At 48.1% G+C, this 20,636-nt stretch overlaps 1 protein-coding gene across 1 annotated transcript in view; it reads left to right on the top strand.

Annotated features, from left to right (window-relative positions):
* Window positions 1-20,636, top strand: part of LOC141465082 (gamma-aminobutyric acid receptor subunit alpha-3-like) — a 69,140-nt gene that overhangs the window by 12,035 nt on the left and 36,469 nt on the right. Inside the window, exon 3 of the mRNA XM_074148279.1 lies at window positions 1,944-2,065. Within this exon, the coding sequence (XP_074004380.1) occupies window positions 1,944-2,065 (122 nt within the window). The remainder of the gene's footprint in view (window positions 1-1,943; window positions 2,066-20,636) is intronic.

The raw sequence follows: 20,636 nt of genomic DNA, 5'->3' as shown, positions 1-20,636 counted from the left end.
GAAGCGAACCTCAAGCACTTGAAATGCAATTTCCCAGAGTGTTTGGTCATTGATGCCGATGCAAATTAATGTCAAAATTACCCAAAATGGAATATTTCAATTAGCTGTAGCATGCTGAATAGTATTGATTCAGCCTGACACTAAAAATACCCATACTCTGCTCTCAATTTTCCCTCTTTTGCTGGAAAACACTTTTTGCTCTTTTTTTATCTTACAGAATGTGGGTTTTCTGTTGGGATAACATTTTGATAGAAAATTTCAGGCCAGTTCTGCTACTTGTCTCCCTACTGACCCTTCACAGAGTGTTTACAAATGGACCAGTAGTGTCAGGGGAAACTAGTCTAACCAGGTGGGATGCAGCAGGATTAAGCTTTGAACTCTTTAAATGATATTCCTCTTTTTGTTGTTTCCTATCCCCCACTCCCCCCAATCGCTTCCTTATGCATGCTTAAACCAGTGGCTGCACATGTCAACTGGAGCAAGAGAAAATGGGACTGGGGAGGAGAAGGAAATGGGCAGAAGTCTTAGAAAGCAACAATTTATGGGCTTCTGTTCCCTCAGCTGTGGGGAGTGGGACGCTGCTTCAGAGGGCCATAGGTGCCCTCCCTGGTAATTGCACCCACATCGTGCACTACCAGTCTCTCTCTAGTTTGCTGTATTCATCTGGGCACGGCTCCCCCAGTCACTTATCTCTCCAGTTAGTGGCACGGCGCTGATTTGCCCATCGGGACTGCACCACTCCCAAGGGGCTCCTGGTGCTGCTGCTGAGGATCCCTCTGCTCCAGCATCCTTTTATCCCCCTGCCTGGCTGGGCTTCCTCAGCCATCCTGCTGCCTGTCTTCATCTTTTTTTTGGCCTCGTTTGTGTCTCTCTTATTTCCTCTTCCATCTTCCTTGCAATCCCTGCATCTCTATAGATTTTTCTTTTGGTTTTCTGTTACTTAGTTTTCTGCCTTTCCACTTGTTTTGGTCCTAACAGCTGTTTCTGCTGAGGAAAGCTGTGATTGGAGCCACAGCACCTGTACTCTGTGTTGTCTGAAATCTCTTTTAGAGATAGGTAGTTTCAGAAGGATTCGCAGGCTCCTTTTTTGTTGATTGAAAGGGAGGCGCAAAATGCAAATGTATTACTTGAGCCCCTTGGGCTTGCAAAACTGCATTTGAAGATTTTGTTTGGTGAGATGAGCTTTGTTTGAGAAATTTACTACTTCTTTCATTCCACCTGGGGCAGAAAATGACCTGAGGAAATCATCTTATTTGGGGGCTTCCAGGCTTCTTGCATTAAGCAGAGATAGGAATGTGAAAACTCATTTGGTTTTATAAACAGGGAAAGTTCAACAAACTGCAGAAATGTCTCACAAAGAGTTTTAATGATGGACTCAGGCTTCAAGCCTGCTTTACTGAATTCCTACTTTTCTGCCTCCCTTCCCTCTTCCCAGGAGCAGAGAACTTGGAAATAGCTCGATATGGTAAATAACTGGTATCATTTCTTCCATGCTGCCTGTAAGAAGATACTGGCACTTGAGTAACTGAGCTTCCCACAGCCTCTGTTCATAAAATGCCCTTTGTTAGGGGCAGGCGAGGGATGCTGGGGCAGGGGAAGGCTCCATGAAAAAACAGGGCTCCTAAACTGCTACCCGTGGTGCCGCTGGCCCTGAGCATGGGAAGGTGGGGAGGGGGCAGTGGGGATGCCTCAGCTTCCACAGTGAGGGCTGCGGTGGCGGAAGCCAGAGGGGAGTTGATTCGAGATGCCCCATGGGGAGTCCTGCAAGTACATCAGCTTATCCACAGGCGTGCCCTGTCCTGCAGTTCAGAGCCCACTGGGGCACAGGCTGGAGCGTGAGCCAACACCCCTTCATTTCCAGTAACTGTTCAGAGCATGGGAAGATGCTCTGATGAGCATTCTCTTCTGATGATGGTTTTTTTTTTTTCCTCTTCTTATGCCAGGCTTTCTCAGAAGCATGTTTCAGACGTCGTCGACGACAGCAAAGATAACATCACCATTTTCACCCGCATCCTGGACAGGCTGTTGGATGGATATGATAACCGCCTGAGACCTGGACTTGGAGGTCAGTTGGGTGGAGAGATGATGTTTTCCACAGCTGCATAGCTTTAGAAATGAGAGGCTGCACAGAAGACTTTTCAATAAGTCTGGAGCTGTCGGGAGGAGAGGCTGGTTCAGCGCCAGAGTCAGTCTGATACTGGTTTCCCCATTTTGAGTCTGTGCTATCTTGTTGTTTTATTTCTTGTGAGATGAGAGGTGCGAGTCTCTGACTGTTGTCGTCTTCTATGACATTACATTGATAGGCCTGTAGATGGAGCAAATATGATTAAACTTATTTCTGCTACTTTTGTAGGTGTTAGGGTTTCAGAAATGATGATCCTACCAGTTTGCAGGACCTTCAGCTTGTGCTGGTGTTGCTTTTTAGTCAGTGGGCTTTGCTACAGAGCCTCTATCTTGATATCTTCTCAGTTATTTCCTACGTAGCTATCACCTAGCAGTCTCTTCTCTGGGTCCCAGGCAGTCAGCCGGGCTTTGCTGGCTCCCGAGCTACTTTTAACGCCGCTGCCACTAAAGCTACTGCTGTTGAGTGTCCCCCCAAGCACCTACAGGTGTTTAAGGTGCTTTAGAAAGCAAAACCATGGTGGTCACCCTCCCTCTCAATGCTTATGGCATACATTTAGCATGATGTAAGGAGGCAGAAGCAACAGGGAGGTGCGTGGGGAAGACAGATGTGAGCTTTCTTGGTGAGAAGTGGGAGACGTGGGCCTGTGTGGTTTCTTGGTTCATTGCTGCCAAGGGGCATTGCTATGGCAGAGAAGGTGATCCCTCTCAGGTGCTGGTGACTGTGTGCCAGGGGGGCCGCTGAGGTGATGTCCCTGCACTCCCCTGAAGCTCAGCTGCAGAGGTGTGCTGCTGGACCATGATTCCCACCCAAAGCTGGAGACACCGTGTGCTCCCTGATTCCCTCAAGGTCTACTGTTCCCCGCTACTAAGGCAGATTGGGAATGAGCTTTCCTGAGCTCTTGCATGCTGATGGGGGCTCTGGTGATATAATGCTAGCCTGGAATTGCACCGTCCGTTCCTCAGAGGAGCCTTGTCTCTTCCACCTCTGTGCCATGGCCCTCTGCCCTGCACCTGTCCAGGAGTACTTTGATCCCAAGCAGAGCCCATGCAAAAATCTGGGGAATAAGGGTTCCTCCCATGAGCATCCTCACCTCTGATGGGCTGTCACGCTGCAGGGCCTGGACAGGAAAGGGTTACTGTGTCTGCATCAGCCATCCATCAGCTTTATTGCTTTTGTTGCTTGTTTCTTTCCCCCAGAATTAACTGCGGTCCCACTAATAGCTTTGCTTCCTCAGGTCTCCCCGATGGCTGTATTGATTTAACTGAAACGAGCTCTGAAAGGGGACTGAGGGGGCATTTATGTTCACTGTAGGCTTGGTTGCAGACAACCTCGTGCAAAGTATTAACAAGAGGACTCCCAGGAGCCCCTTGCTGGGGAAGTTAAAACCTTTCTTGGAACATGTCTGCTCTGTTGCTTTAGATCCTTTAATAACGTGCTTAACATAATAAATTGCCTGTGCCTGAACCAGACATTGCATGTTTAAAGACTGCTTTCACCTCTGTTTTCCCCTCATGGAGCCCTCTTATGGACCCAGATGGGAGGTTTTGATGAGGGCTACAGGTTTTGGTGGCTCTTGGCTGCAATAAGCTGTCCTCAGTGTGTGCGTGTATGGGCAACTTGGTGAGCCACTTTTAGCTGGACCCATTTTCCTCAAGTTTGGGCTTTTATTCTTTGGAGTTCTGTTTTTTCTTTTATTCTTTGGCTTCTATCAGGAAGAGCATAAGAGGGAAAGACCTTCCCCGCTGCTGCTGGTGGCCAGAGAAGCAGAAAAGGTCCTGCTGCAGACTCCAGATTTAGGGGTTAATCTAACAGCCTGGGGTGACAGTCATTGAGAGATGGGCTCCTGCTGTCCAAGGTTATGTGAGATCTGTGAAAGGGATTGCTTTGCCTCAAATTAACAGCTGTGCTGCTGGGTGATTCGGTGACTTACAAAGTATGTTGTTTTTCCTGTGAGACAGCACTGGGCACTCCCTGTAGACCCAGCACTGTCTCTCCCCATTTCCCTCGGGAATATCTTCCACTTGCTTTTCTGAAGATGTCAGGTGAGAACATCCATTAGCACCATGCAGTCTTGCTTTGGTGCCCGTGGAAAGGGCAGACATGGTGTTATTGTGCCCACACACAGGTGAATGGAAAGATGGACTGGCCTAAATTGTGGGTAACCAGGAAGCAGGACACACAGGCTCCTTTCTTAGCCTTGGTTTCCCTGCTCTGTATGAGACATATCCTCCTGAAAAGACTGGTTTGGGATATGAAGGGCTGAGCCCGGGTGCAGGGCTGCAGCACCTCTTGGTGCTGGGTGCCTGTCCCCCACCTTCGGCAGAGCCATTCCCTCGTGCACCGGGAACCGAGCAATGTTTGTTTAGGCTTCAGGAAATGAGACTGTGTAAGCAACAGAGTGTTGATGTGGCGACTTCTCCCCTCAAGATAGCCTCTTTGTATTTATTTTCTTATCCCCTCTGTTTTCACCATCTGCTGCCACCCACTCCAATAGCTCCCATGCCAGAGCTCCTCTTCCTACCAGGATGCTGCAGACACAAACTGAAGCAAACCAGCACCGAGGCTGCTCAGGAGCGCCTGATGCAGAGCCAGACCCCAGGAGAGAGTGGTCCTGTGCCTTGCTGCTTCTCCTGTCCCCAGGAGGATGGTTCAGGACATCCTCTCCAGCAAGGAGACCTTGCAGTCATGATGGCAACTAGAGGTTTGTGAGCATACTGCAGACTAGCTTAGAAGAGGAAAAGTGTGGGGTGAAGGTGGCCATCAGAGCCCTCCTTCTGCAAGAAGACCCCATAGCACTGGGGACATGACCATTGGTGTCACGGAGAAGTCTTCTGTGGCTGGTAGGAGGTTTCTCCCTGTCTCTGCCAGGTGAGCTGGGGCTGGCTTGCTCTTAGGGACAGAGCTGCTGAGTCTTTTGTTTGGCCCCATGACCACTGAAGTACAGGCTGGACATGGGGAAGGGATAGCTACATATTATATTATATCATCATATTATAGGACAGAATGGGGGAGGAGAGGAAGGAACTGTCAGCAGATAACCTGTGTTTCCCCTGGGAAAACACAGGGCAGATTGGTTATTAAGTCAGAAGAAGAACAGAAATGGATCCCGAGGGGATGGAGACATCTGTTGTCGTGGCCAACCTTGTAAGATAAGAAAATCTCCCACTGAGAGACTTTCTATGGATGGCACTGGCCTCCGCTCCTGGTCTGGAGCTGTGCAATCACACAGATCCTCTGCTCATCCCTGCGGGGGATGTGGTGAAGGGCATTTATTTGTATCTCTCAAATTCTCTCTGCTGGGGCTCCCTGTAGAGCTGGGAGTCTCCGTACTGGGACGTCAGGGGAAGCCCTCCAGAAAACTGTTGGCCTTTTCCAGGGGATGCTAAAGAGGAAAAGATTTTGCCCCAAGGAAGAGAAGGAAAGATTAGGGTGTTTCGTTTTCCAAAAGACAGCCTGTAAAGTTTCTACATAAGCCAGTTTCTCCAATTGCAATTAAAAAGTAATTTGTACCACGTTAAGTAGCTAGGCTAGGATCAATCGATGTTATCCCTCCTGAATGCAGCATCACTTCCAAGGTAACTCATGGTATTTCCTTCAAGCTTCTACCACGTGTCTCTGGAGTCCCTAAATAGCTGATTCGGCCCCACTGAGGGACTGGTGGCTGGTGAGCATCCTGCTGGTCTGTGTCTGCATGATATGCTTCTGGACAGTTGAGAGCTGGGAGCCTACTGAAGTTTTCAGAGCATGGGGTTTACTGGGACCAGCAGACACAAGCAACTGGATTAAAGTGATGCAATTCCCTAGGCAGAACAAGGCACTTGGCCCCCTTGGTTTCTTCTTCCTTGGGGACAGGTCATGGTACCCATTCCTTGTCCTCAGCGTTGGCAACAAGTGGGTCCCACCCAGGCAGAGGAGAAGCCCCAGTTTGTACCTTCACAACTAGGGATGTCTGGAGAGTGAAAGCAACCCAGGCTCGTGGCTGTCTCCTCTTCCTCATCTCCACTGAGCTGCTCTTTGTGGCTTGGTGTCAGCATCTCCCTGGCTGCGTTGGGCTTGGCGCAGACGCCCTTGGGCTCAAGCGGGTTTTGGTGCGGTCAGGCTCTGCTGCTCTCAATAGGACTCAGATCAGGGATGCCCGACACGGGCCTACAGTGCCTTTTATCTGGCCTTCCTATGTCAGCTCTGCCCTGCTAATGGTTTTGATCTGTAGCCACCGGTTAATATTTATCCTGCTGATGTATTCCCTTTATTCTTTTGTAAGTGAAGTGCACCTTGGTTGGAGTTTTTCCCCTCTCTTCTTTCTGGAGTGCAGTGTTTCTTCCTGCTTTTTTAATGAGGGTGTAGTTTGGCAGGATGGCTTCTGAGCAAGCGAGAAACACCTGTATCCCTCTCTTGCCACCTGTGTTTCATTGATTCCAGTGCTGATGGCCAAGAGGTTTTGGACTTAGGTTCAGAGCGGTTCCCTTTAGGTTCATTAGCGTCTCATTCCTGTGTGGTGCTTGGTGTGTTACACCTCAGTGCATCTGTCATTTTGTCCTGACCTCCTGCAGGTAAGGGCTTGTCTGTTATTATGTGAGCATTAAGGCAGAGGGGCTGAAAGAGTCGGAATAATTAAATTATAGAACTGCCTTCTCTCAGAAGTACAGTGCTCTTCAAGCTGAAACAGTGAGGGCTTATTTGGCTGGCAAGATCTGAGAACAGATCTGTTTGCAGTGAGAGTAACCTATAGTAGTAGTAGAAACTGTTAAATTGTCCAGATTGAAGTTTAATTTCCTAAAATCTGGATGAAATGTTGAAATTGTCCTTTTCTTCTGTAGATCAGTTGCAAAGCCGTGGGGAAGGGACTCTCACAAGCTCTCTGGGTGCGTGTGAAGTCTCAAGGTGCAGCAGCCCAGCTTTCGGTAGTGGGCAGAGGGGTGGAGGCAGGTCTGTTCTTGGTCCCTCGGCAGAAGCATCGGGCACTGCCTCACTGCTGTGGGGACACCGGAGAGGTGGTGGCAGAGTCCCGCTCCAGTGTGTCCCACCTTCCATTGCATCAGAGCTGGTCCCCAGGTGTCCAGGGAGGCCAGACTTGGTCTGGTCTTGAGCTCTTCTGCAGTTTTTTCCATCTGTGTGTGATGAAGCTGCCTGCAGTTTGTCATAAACATTATCTAGATCTACTGTTTACGCAAGAGAAACATTAGATGACAAACCCAGGGGTCCTTTGTGATTTGTTATGATTTCCAGAGTTTCAGGACTGTGTTTAATCTGTTTTTCTGTCTTAATGTTCCATCTCTCCCAACTTCTTTTCTCTCTGATCTGACATCATGCCTTGTATTGATTACTCCAGGGAGAAATTTGATCCTTTCTTAGAAAAAAAATCCGTGTCTTATCTCAGATTTTTGTCTTTGTTTGAGATTCCTTGATGAGTTTTAATTTGAAGCTGAGGCATTGACTGAACAGAGTTTTCTTCTATTTACCTTTCTGGGCAACAGGGACCCTGCTCTGTCTCTTCAAACTTGTGAAGTTAAGATCTATGAACAAATTAAAAAAAAAAAAAAAAAAAAGGCTGACTTCCCCTTGGGTGCAGCTCTCCAAAGGCAGCTTTGCCGTGGATTTGCACAGCCCCGATGCTCTCCTCTCTCCTGCAGAAATCCCAGTTGTGCTGCTGTTTAAACCCAGGGCGTACAGGGAGAGGGGGCTCTGTGTGAAAAGGCATGCACACATCAGAAGCCAAGTGAGCAATACGGGCTTGACAGCTATGCCTGAGGGTGAAAGTCTTCTCTTAAATAAGTTATGAATTTGCTTAGGGCAACAAGCCTGTATCAAAGCTTCAGGGGTATCACAAACACTCTGGAGGGGTCAGAAACCCCTTGTGAAAAGAGATGCATAGCTTTTGGTGTGAAGCAGCACCTGGGCTTCAGGTCAGCACCGTGTCCTTTGAGGGCACCTCGCAGCTGCCTGTGCCCCTGCGGTGCCGTGGGAGGGAGTGGGCCACCACGGCTGGTCCCTTCCCGGCCACCCTCTCCATGGGGCAGTTGTGTGGCCAAATTCGATCACCGGAGATAAGGCAGTCCTGGGGCCTCACGCTCCTGGGTTCTCCAGAGTGGTTGCAACCAAACCCCCAGGCTGCCAGGGGTGTGGAGGGGGAAGGTGTTGTGCTACTTCGGGTGACTTGTTTTATATGGTGCCTTCATTTGCTGTGTGTGGTTCTGATGAGGACTCTGCCACAAGCTGGTAACCCCTCCCTGTACTCATGCATGCAGGCAAGGAGTAAGATTTTTTTTTTTTTTCCCAGAGGATGAGAAATTTTTGCCCCAGTAACTTGTCTTGGAGCCACATCTCAGAGCCTCAGCGCTGGATCAGACACCTGCACTGCACCAGTGCAAATGTTAGATCCCTGCCCCAGGGGAAGCTGGTGGGTACACGTTGGAGATGGGATGACGCCATTTCTTTATAATGACTTTGGAAGGGGGGAGCTGATGCTTAAGCATGTTGAACATGTGTTAGATGGCTTTAAGAACATTAGTTGATGATGTTATGGATGGCTATAAACTGCTTGCAAGGATGTCTTTATTGATCTGTTGGACTATGGCAGCTACTGGTTTATTAGAATTTCCATTTGTTTAGTCTCATGTAAAGGATTTATAAATGTGTCTTTGATATGGATTGTGAAATAAGATTTTTTTTATTATTATTATTTTATTGGGTATTACAGAGTTTAAAAACAACTTTAATTGGTTTATTCTGGGAAGCTGGTGGTGAAACAACTGGTCAAATATTGAGGAAACAGCAGTTATTTCATTCGTTGAGCTAGAGGATAAAATGTTTGCAGCAGTTCATGTACCTATACAGAGGCACAGATTATGTCTGATGAGGCAAAGTCATTGATCGTGTTGGTGGTGAATTTCAGCCTGGTTCCATCTGGAAGAAGTAATCAAATCACATCTACCTGGGCCCCCTGCGGTGAGGGGATTAATGCTGCTGATTCAGACCTGTTAGCTTCTTAGTGCTGTTTCATGTATTTAAAGGTTATTGTTTGATAAATAAAAATATTAATATAAAAATAAAAGTGTTCATGAGGCTCTGGAAGATGCATGGGGCTTTGGGTAGTGAGTTGCTGCAAATCTATGAGACTAAACTGTGCAGGGTCCCTTAACCAAATACTATTAAAAGTCAGAATGAAATTCTCACCCTCTCGCAGTAAATGGCAGAACTCTCACGGAGTCTGGTGGGGCAGGAATTTTGTATAATGATTTCTTTGTCTATGTGTACTAACCTGTAGCTTACTTTAAAAATCTGCCTCTGAAGGATGTACAGCTAATGTTTATTTAAAAAAAAAAAAAAAAGTCTTTGTGGAGTACCGGCAATTGTAAGCATAGAGTATAGCCCAGAGAGAGTTTTTAATCTGCAATTTGCATTGTGAGAAAAGGACACAACGTTCACTTTAGCTTTTGGAAGAACATAATTCAAACCAAAGTAATGAGAACAACAGGCATGGAAAAAGCACATGATTTTTTATTTTTTATTTTTTTCTTCCCCCAAACCTGCCTATTGATGGCCAAGTTCAGACTGAATCAGTGGATAGAATGATTCATGACTGGAGCGAAATAAATTGTGTCTGAAAATTCAAGACACTGTTTCAACCTTGCAAAAGTCATTTCAGATGCCTCTTTTTTGGAAGGATCAGTTCTGATACAAGAAACTTTCTCAAGGAAAAGATCTGATGACTATAAAAAAAAAAAAACCCAACCAAAAATCACAGCAATTTGCAAAGGGGAAGGTGGCAAAGGCTCTGCGCAAAGCTTACTGCAACCATCTGAATTCTTGTCGAGGAATGTATGGTTGTATCCATACAGGCCAGCTCAGATTTTTGCAATCCTACATTCCTTGTTACCCACCTGAAGACATGTCTCCCGGAGAGCTGTGAATGTCACTTTAGCCAGTTAAGGCCACTGTCCTGCAAAAAAACGAAGGTGCAAACTCTTCTTTCCACAAGTTGTGTTTTCTGTGAAGGGTCTGTGTGCATGCGGGAATTGAATTACAGGCTTTTGTGCTTGCAAGATTAGAGCTCTTCCCTTTGGAGAGATGCACCTGGTCTCACCTGAGAATTTGAAAAAGCCTCTTCCTAGAAAAGGGCCCGGTCTACTTGCATGAGGAAGGGTTAAAGAACAAAAGCATGAAATCTCCTTTCTTTTTTCCTGATCAATCTAGCCATCCTTATGAGAGAAGCTTTCTGATAGCTTCTCTTTGTCATGTAACATTAATACCATTAAGTCCACTTTGGCAAGGAAAGCAACGTATAATTAATTTGCAAATCGGGAGAGTGGATGTGATTTTTATACAAAAGAGAAGGTCTTTAACTGTAGAAGGCATTGTGTGGCCATGGCCGTGCTGCAGATTGGACCTCTCCTCTTCAGCTGGGCAGGAGTCTCTCCTCGAGCATCCCTCTCCCAGCTGTGGTGTTGGGACCCCAAGGTCCCAGGTTGGGCTGGTTCCCCGTGTGCCCCGCTCTGTGCACACACCTTCAGGGGATCCTAGTTTTCTGCCAGCCAGAAAAGGGACTGAATCTCACAAATAAGAGGGGAAACAGAGCCCCAGGTGAAAGTATCTTTAAACCTCTGCCTCCATCCACTGTTCTTTTTTTTTTTTTTTTTTTTTAAAACCCTTAGCTCTATTAGAATTATTATTATTTCGATGCAGAATGCTTTAAAAAGGGAAAAGAAAAAACCCCAAACCCTATCTGGACTGATTTGTTCCCAGAAAGATATTTAATTTTGTATGTATAATTGAAAGGGGCTAAATATAGCAGTATTAATATTTATGGGCCTTATGTTGGAGTCAATACAAGAGTTGCTGTTCAAGGCAATTAAGCTTTACCTTTTCACATCTAGGATTTCAGCGTTTGGAGATGACATTAGTTGTGTGACCTGCATCCAAGAGAGAAGAAACTAAAAGCATGCCATTATCTGTCGAATATGATACCCTGTATTTAATGCTGTTTGCTGACAGGCAGTTTGTCTCCAGCAAGGATGATCTCCCAGAAGCAGGACTGTTGTCTTAAGAGGGGGGAAACCGGAGAAATCAGTAAGCTCAGAGGCTTGCAGGAGAACTGTCCCCTGTGACCGATGGTGTGTTTTGGGAGGCACTGAGTGACTAGACTATCTCATGGCATCAGAAAGTGGGCATTGCCCGCCTCTGCTGCATCAGTAGCTGCTGGGGATGAGGGGAAAATGATTATGTTGGCACTTGATGGAGTCTTCACACCACCTCTGCCCCGGAGCTGGGGCATGGGAAACGCGACCCTCCGGAGCTCCTGTGGGAGGCGCACGGGGCAGGGAGGGCTGTTTGCACCCTATTCCTGGGCTGGGGCTATCTGTCCATGTCTGCAGGGCTAGTCACAACCTTCATGTCATTAAAGCACAGGGAAAGCAAATCCTGTCCAGAGCTCTGAGCTGCTGTAGGGAGCGTGTGCGCGGGGGAATTAGGTCGGGGCTGTAACGATGAAAACAAGTCAGTTTGCGTTAATAACAAAGGCAAAATGATGATGCGCTTGATTTCTAAAGCACTGCCTTTCAAGAGAAGGGTATCACTAGGATAACACGACAAGAGTCCTGGCAGTGGTTGAATTGCCCTGCATTGCTGCTTTTTGGAAGCTGCAGCTCCTCACTGCTCCAGTTAACAAAGAAGCTGTTAGACGCTGTAAAATCTCTCACTGATAAGGACTGTCTGAATCCTGCCTTTCTACTAAAGTTGATCAATGTGTCAGATTTTTTTTTTTTTTCTTCTTTCTTCTGTCTGGACTCTAATCACTGCCTTTGAGAAGGAGGAGTGAGTCAGGAACCTGCAGCCTCCCCGGGAATCGAGGGGTTAACCTGCCTTCCCCAGGGCTGCAGATGGAGGGTGTCTCAGGGTGAGCTTGGTGCTCATCCCTTCTCCTAGGACTCGAGAGCCCCACACATTTTGAAGCTTTGCGTGGGTGTGTTTCGGTTCTTTGGCTGGTGCGGTGTGTGTTTTGGTAGCTGGAAGCCTTTTAACCCCCTTCAATAAGCATCAGGGGAATGCGTTTTCCAATGGCTTTCATTAGCGTTTGCTGTTGGAGCACAATAGCTGCTTAAACAGGGAGGGAAAAGCGGAAATCAAATGGCACACCCGCGGAGGTAAAAGCGGTGGCCGCGCTCTTAGAGCTTGGAAATGAGTTTTCCAACTCCAAGTGGCCCTTCCGAATTCAGCCTTGGCTCTGGGGATTCGCACCAGGTGACGCTGACCCCAGCAGACCTGTATTACCCATTAGGGATGACAACATCCTTGCCAAAAAGCGTTGGCCTGATAGCAAAGGATTGTTCCTTGGTGTGCCACAGAGTGAGCCAGCACAGGGCCGAGTCCCACCTCGTCTCTATTCCCCAACAAGGGCAAGCCAAGCTATATATTAAGGAACAAGGAAATTGCACCAGTTAAATTTGAAAAACTCATTTAGCTAAAGCAGCACAAGCCCCCATGAATATTTATCTGATGTTATGGAAGCATGTGGACTCCCACCTACTTTATTAAATTGATTTTCAATAAAAATGCCAGTGGAAGACGTTTGATTAATGGCTGGTGGGACGGTACAATTAATGTGAAGTCTGGAGTCAGCAAGAAGTGTCCCCTGAGCCCGTGTGTCCCTGCTGGAGGCTGGGTTAAGAAAATGTTTCTAAACTTCTCTGAGGTACAACAGAGATGTTTATCCATGTGGATTCCACAATGGGGTGAAGAGCAGCTGCTCTTCTGCTGCCGTTTGGCTGGTGCATGGTTTTGCAGAGGGTCGATGTCCTGACCTTGAATCTGGCGTGTGGCTTTTGCTCCCAGTGCTCTGCCTTTTCCTCTGTTTTTTCACACCCCTCCGAGCAGGCTGCACCTGAGAATTAAGCACAGAAGTAAGCTTCAGCGATCATGTCAGGTTTGAGTGAGGCTCCCTGGGCCTTTGCATTTAAACATGCCTGGGATTAGCTCCATCAGCCTCCGGATCCACTCAGCTCCTACCAATTTACCTGCTTGGATTTGTCTCCTGAAGGAAGGTAATTTGAAGCTGTAACGTTACAGCTCTATTAGCTGTAGCGTGGTGTCCCACGGGGACCCCCCCCACCAAGGGCTGGCGCTGCCTCTTTCCGATGAGCTGCTGGAAGCTCGGGTGGGAGATGCTGAGCGTGGTGCAAGTGAGGGTTGCGGGTGCTGTGGTACCCAGGATCCTGCTGAGCCGGTGAGACTGGAAATCCCTGTGGGGTGAGGGGATCTCTCAGCCCCCGGAGGGCAGCGGGGCTGGGGGCTGCCTGTGAACCCTGAAATAGAAGCTCTCCCCGGTGAAAAAATTCTTCGGAAGCTGCTGTGGGTGGGATGTTGCATCTCACTTTCTCTGCAGGGGGTTTCTGAGCCAGAGGCATGTGGTTTTTTTAGGGTGTGATGGTTAGGTGAGGACTGTGTGGGAGCGGAGATGGGTGGTGTGTCTCAGTGCGGCAGGGAAGGCGGTGTGTTAGGCAGGGAGGTGGGTCCGTCTCCGCATCCCCCACCTCCACACCCGCAGAGCCCAGAGAGGTACCACAACGCTGTGAACCGCTGCAGGAGGGGTGCCCAAGTGGCATCAGATAACCAAGACCTGAGGCATGAATCCTTCCCTCAGCCATTGTAAGAGCCTCATGCACGTGCTCCTGCCCTGGGGAGTAGGATCAGAGCTCTGACACGCTCACCCCTTCCCGGAGGGCATGTGGTGCCCAGCGGGCTACGGCCAGATGGCACAGGGAGAGCAGCCACGGGCAGAAGCGGTGCAGATGCTCCTGATGCTGCCCTCTGAGGCTGAGAAGCTCTTGTAGTGGTCTCTATTCAGCAGTATGTTGATTTTTTTTTTTTTTTTTTTTTTCTCTGTGTGCAAATGTATAATGAGGCCGGTGATGGCTCCCTGTCTGCAGGAGAAAAGGGGGTCCCCGGGCAGTGCCAGTGCCAGCAGGCAGTGAGTGGGTGCAGAGACTTACAGCGTGTGCTGAGTTGGTTCCCCTGCTGCATTTGTGTTACCAGGAAGAGAGACTGCGCATAGGAGAGAGTGGTAGAAACAGAAAGGAATGAAATAAAAAAAAAAAGGAGGGAGAGGGTGCTGGCTAATATGCATGTGGCAGAAAAAGAGGGGAGAGCTCTGGTTGAAAACAGAAGCTGAGAAAAGGCAGATTGGCAGCCAGCATATTTCTGGAGACAGCTCTCTCCTCTGTAGGCTGCGAGTCGCATAAGAAACGTGTCAATAAAACACACTTGCAGGCACTGTCTCTAATAAATATATATTTAAGAGAGACAGTTCTTCAAAACTTCTGCTAGGAGATGTCTAGTTCTGAAGGGATGGCATGAAAAATGGCATCTCCAGTGGTAGCAGAGAGTTGCCATGGGAACTGGAACGCTTTGAATGCACGTCGCTAAAACAAGAAAACATTATCCCCAGCAAAGGAAATTAAAAATTACATCTGGAGGCATCTGCCCTCTGCTTGTCTCTGATGGGAGTCTCGGCGTATTATGCAGCGTGTTGTAATTCATGTAGTGGGCAGAACTGAAAATTTGGTATTTGTTGCCGAATTTTTGTGAGTAACTGTGATGAAAAGCCTTCCTGTCCGTGGGACAGACAATGCTGGTGTCTGAACAGTGCTGGGGAGGGGAAGATTTAGAGCTACAGTGGAATTTTCTCTAGAAGGGTTTTGCTCACTTGGGGATAAAACCACAGCCCGAGTGCACAAATAAGCCTGTCTCGCAGTGTGTGGATAACCCCGCTGCTCCTGGAGCTTGCCAGCCAAGGACTTTCCTGGCGGGCAAGGGGAAGTCGGGCGAGAGGGGACGTGATGGAGGGGCACGGTACATATCTGGGGATTTATCTTGCACTTTGGAGACTCTCTCTTTATCCTCGCAAGTTTGGGACAGCGAACAGAGGAGGAGTTATTCCCACCTGGCAGGGGTGGGTTCACAATCCCTGCTGCCCAATGCATTTCTTGGTGCCTTGGCAGCAGCACGTGCAGGAGGAACGCGGGGAGCTCGGTGAGCCCGGCTGGCGAGGAGACCTTGCCCTGCTCTGCCACAGGACTTCAGCATCAGAGGAAATGCTAAATTGACCAGTGCAAGGTGATGCGAATGAAATAAATTTATTTGTGCCATATATTGGCATTGCTGCAAACGAAATGAGCACAGCCCAGTGACCCGTGCATGACGGGGCAGAGACAGCTCGGTGGAGACCGCGGCTCTGCGCGCAGCTGGGCGGTCACACAGGCTCAGGCGAGGCTGGGGTGCAATAAGGAAGGGAAAGCATTTGTCTGCCTTGCCCTGGGGGTGGTGGTGAAGGAAGCCAGAAGTGTCGCTGGAGGCACCCCCCCCCCCCCCCCCGTCGTCGCAGGAGCTGATTAAGTTCTCCCGCTGAAGGAAATGCCAGACAGGAGCTAACGGAGGAGATAAGGGACCAGAGTGCAAATTGCTGTGTTGCTCCCTGCTATGGTTTTCTTGTATCTTCATCTCAGTACCTGGCGTTGGCCTCAGGGGACAAGCTTGAGAATTAAATGGACTCTTCCTCTCAGCTATACAGCAAGCCCCAGGAGCCTCTTTCTTTTCCTTTTTTTTTTTTTTCCTTTTTTGCCCACTACAGTCCATCATGCAGAGGCAGATGGGGAAACTGAGGCACTGCAGAACTGCATTGCGTGCTCAGTGCCATAGTGCAGATTTGCAGCAATCGTGGGGCTGGAGCTCAGAGCTCAGCCTGCAAACCCCACACTCTCGATAGAGACATCCTGTGTATTCTTTCTCCCTCTACAATGACATAAAATTAATGCAAAGCAGTGTTGTCTCTCATTTGATTTTTCTTGCCACTGCCCTACTTGCTTTCTGGCTTTCCAGTCTTCCCAGTTGTTTTTCTAGGTATCAATGATTATCAGGTTAGAAATAGCAGTTTTATATTACACCCTTGTGCTTATCTTTTTTTTTCCTGGGGATCTGCCTTGAGCTCTGATGAATTACAGAGCTCAGTAATTGCTTTAAAATGCTAAGGATTTTACTGTCACTGATCTTAAGGGGTTTTTTTTGCAGTTCCTCTTCAAGCATGTGAGTGAGCTGTTGGGAAGGGATGATTTCTGTTAAAGAAAGACTTGCTGAGAATGAGTTAACAAAAGGTTCAGTGCTTTTTAGGAAAGGGAGTAAGCGATAACCTGCCAGGGCCAGTCTGCAAGCTCCCTGATGGAGAAGGTTCAGAGGTACACCGTGTCCACCCAGGTTAAGCCTGGCCTAACGACTGACTCCCCCAGCTGGGTTATAAACGCATGAAGGGGTATGGCAAAGGCAGCAGCTCGGTGGATGCTTTGTTCTGGTGGCTTATCTCTCCTGTGTATGTGCAGCTTCAGGCACGGTGCTGGGGCACGGGTCCTGCTGCAGTCTTTCCCTGAGGCTGTTGTTCACCAAGATCCCTTGATGTGGTCAACATTGTCACTGACCCCTAAAGAGGGACATTTAAGTGAAGATGGTGTCAGGAAGGCAGGCCCAAAACGAAACACAGGTGTTTTGCAGGTAACATGGAGAGGTTTGTCAAATGCTGAAGTACCAGGCTGGTATTTTTACCTTCATCTCATTGCTCCCTCCAGTGCGTACAGCCATGCAGGCACCCTGCAGGACAGTGGTCAGCAAAATTCTCCCAGCCTTGGTTTCATTAGGGCCATAGTTGCGTGTCGCAGCCGGCAACACGGCGTTGTCTGAATGCTCTTCCCCGGTCCACTGGGACCATCAGGGATTCCCTTCCCTGAGTGCCTCTGGCTTAGCCATCGAGGACAGACTTTAAAATCGAATATGTTAAATTATGCATGCTAATTTATATTCACACATTTTCTCATTGTATTTATAATATATAACAAACATGTTTATGTAGCATCTCTCTTCCATTACCACAGGGTCTCAAAGCGCTGTAGAACCTCTAAAAGCATGCTCATACATACATATTCCTCCTCTGTCTTCCTAGCATCTGAGGGTGTCCTAAGTCCTTAAAATAGTAACTACAGCAGCTTTGTTCATTCTGTCTTTTCTGTCTGTAGCAAAAATAGCTCAACTAATTTGTAGTCTCTGTTTGTAGTCTGTATGTGTGAGAATGAGGGGTGTGTGTAAAGCCTCCCTGACTGCACATCCTCTGCCAGTTGCTGTTTCTGACTCTCTCTTCTGTCTGACTCTCTCCTCTATTCAACCCGGACATTATGTTTATCAATAAGTTGTACCAAGTCCTAATTCTAACCTCTGGATGTGTATTTTATGTCACTTAATGCAGTAATAAGAATACCTGCATGTGCATGCCTGCATGGGGTGATGAGGGAAAGCTAAATTAAGGTACATGAACCAAATGCATAGTCCTGTTGAGTCTTGTGGCAGTTTTTTTTGGCCTGGGCTCCTAGTGGGGTAAGGCTTATCACATCTTTCTTTCTGCCTTTTGTCTTCTAAAAGCCTTTGAGGCTGTTGTCTGATCTGAACAAAACCTGACAGAAAGGTAGATATCTCAGAGATTTTAAGTCCCTGCAAGATTTGTGGAATTATGCAGCTAGGTAGAAAAAGACCCAAAGTAGAGAGAAGTTACTGGATGGGATCAACTGGTGTTAGGCATCAGAAAAACAGGCAGGAAAATCTGATGTGCAGGAAAGCAGGGTTTGTTGGCTCTGCTGCTGGTAGAGCAGCATCTCTCCTAGCCTATTCTGCTGGAGAGAACTCTAACCTGCATCCCCAGCTCTTGGTAAATGTGAGAAAGTGCCTTTCTCCAGTGTGGGAGGGTGTGAAATCCCTATAACACCTTCTACAGCAACATGTGGACTTACCCACCGTGCCAGGTATGCCTAGAGCCCCCTTATCCATTACGTATTGAGGCAAAGGGATAGCATAGCATGCTCTGTGCAGGGAGCTCAGACCAGAAAACTGGGCTACCCTGTGCTGTTATTCACATGGAAGTGCTAAGGAGGGAGTACAGGTTCTCACCCAAAAGAGACAATCAGATGCCCAGACTCCAGAGCCAACATGTTATGTAGGTGTGGGGAGAGCTTAGACCTGGGTCATAGCCACGAACCCACGTGTAGTGCATTTGGAGATTGCCTAGGGATTTCTCTTTCAAGAACTGAGCTGATCTTCCCTATGTAACTCAAGGAGTTGGTGCCCCAGGGATCACCTGGGAATTAGATATCCATCTAGGCACTACGGTGTGCCATAAATCCTAGACAAGCCATGCTCAAGCGGTAACTGGGTCAATTCATGGTCCTGCATCTTGTTCCTGCAGAGGACACTGGATGCAGCCGTGTTAGAAAGCCGCATATGCGGCATGCTGTGCGAGACAGGGAATAAATCTCTTCATTGCATCAGCTCTCCCCTGGCCCTGCTAGGAAAGAGAGCCAGGGCAGCAGGCTGCCTCTTTGAGGGATTTGACAGGCATTATCTCGCTTCATCTGGGCTGAAAAATTAAGCACATATAATTACAGACCACGCTGATCTCTCTCTCATCGTGTGTGAGTGGTTTTGTTGTTGTCTGTCTCTTGAGAGAGCCCCTGAAATTGTTTTGAACTTCTTTCTCTCCCTATGCTGAAATATCCAAGTTGGGGGGAGAAAGGAGAGAGAGTGCAGCTAGAAGTGATACCACACGCATATCTGTGTTTACAGATTTGATGACTTCTCTCTAGTCTGGCTGGAGGACATGCAATTGTAGGCACTGATGTGCCATCACACCAGAGAGGAGGTAGTGATTCATCACCGTGGCTCACAGAGCAGCTCCTTGGGAACTGGCTGTACAGTAAAAGCTGGCAGTCCCAGGGCGTTCAAGCAGCGGTGGTGACTGATAAGCCAACCCCTGTGAAAAGATGCCTCGGCACCCCAGGATGGGAGGGACAGGCTTGGTGCTTTCACGGAGAGCATCAGATAGCCTGGTTTCCTGTATAACTGCGATGCCTTTTTTGATCGTACCTCTGCAGAAGTCGCTGGGAGTGTAACTGAGGGGGTCAGATCTGTTACACAGACCGAGTTATTTCAGCTTTACGAGTGAGACAGGGCGACCACTTCTGTAAGCAAGCGAATAGCCGAGCAAAACTGCTGTTAGACAAATAGTTCATGGCACATAGGCAGAGCTAGACACAGATCTGATCCAAAGGTCTCATTGGCAATCCCCTGCAGGCTTTTACTCACCCCTGCTTTTGCTGAGATAAGACATTTGTTTCAGACATTTATATTTTTTCTTTCCTTGCTGTGTGGTTTATCGTGTGGAGTACAAATTTCCCAGTGCTCAGTCCTTGGCTGACCCCACTTGTCAGTGGATGAGCGTCCTGTCATCTTTAACCGTGTTGTCCCAGGTGGGAGCATGAGGCTAAGGCCGGCTTTTACCCATGGGACCCTGGTCATCCTTATCTCTACGTTCGTTAGAGAGAGGCAGATGCCATCAGAGAGTGTCAGGTCTGGGTGGGCTGACCTACCTCTGGCGTTACCCTCTTTCCCTAGACAAAATGGGGCTAGCAGGGTCTCTGTTGTGTCTTGATGCTTCTGCCCAAGTGCGTTTTCCTGGAGACGTATTGGTGTTTTAGGTAGTTTGGGGAATTAAAGCTGACGTTGCTGTTAGCTCTGTCTGGCCTGCAAAGGATTGGGCCAGTTGCCAGCCCTCCTGGTGACACTCTTGGCCATGATCGCTGTCGTTCAGCGTTGACTTCTGTAGGCTGGGTGGTGCGCTACCAAAAGCCTTTGCTTCTTACTGATTTCAACTGTTTCAATTCTATATATGGAGGCAGTTACAATTCATTCCTATGTAAGGAAGGCTGCTGACAGGACCAAGACACCTTAGCTATGTTCTGGCTTGTTCTTCTGTACACGCTGCTGTCCACTTTTGGGAAAGATGCCCAGGCTGAACTTGTCAAACCTGGGTGAATGTCTGCAATATGAGACTTGGCTTTTGCTTCTGAAGAAGTAATTTTGTATTCACAGATGCTGAGGGACTAAAACAGCCAAGCAACACCTGAAAATACGTATTTTGACTTTGGGACTGGGAGTTTGAAGAGGTTGACTGTGACCTCTCTGTGTGTTGTCTAAGATCGCCAAGTCAAAACCAATTGAAGTGAGAGAAGGGGTGGTGCTGGGATCTGCCCAGATCTCTCTGTGCTCCAGCTCTGCTCTCCCTTTTGCAGACGCTGGAGGAAAAACCTTCTCAGTTTTTTTTTTTCCCGTTTCTGTTCCCCAACCTTCCCCTCCTGACCCATGTATAGCCTCTGCTCCCAGGGTACTTGTGAAATTATCCTAGGTGCAGTAGGGATGTTTGTGGTCCTGACATTAGCAATAGCTCATGCTGTTTTGTGACCTTTGGGTGGCAGGAGCTCTGTCACTCTATGTCCTTGGAGTCAGCTTTATTCTTTATCCCCTGTCTGGGCTGGACAAGCCTAGGAGGCATTAACAGTGCTGCAGTGATGTTTGCTGAAATGTTTCTTGCTGTGGTCCCTGGCAAAAAATGCAAGAAAAGCATCTCTAATGCATGTGGGAGAGTCTTGGTGGC

Source organism: Numenius arquata, chromosome 5, assembly GCF_964106895.1.
Source record: "Numenius arquata chromosome 5, bNumArq3.hap1.1, whole genome shotgun sequence".
NCBI classification, from domain to species: Eukaryota; Metazoa; Chordata; class Aves; order Charadriiformes; family Scolopacidae; genus Numenius; species Numenius arquata.
The sequence above is the reverse complement of the archived record's forward strand: the minus strand, read 5'-3'. Positions and strand labels throughout refer to the sequence as shown.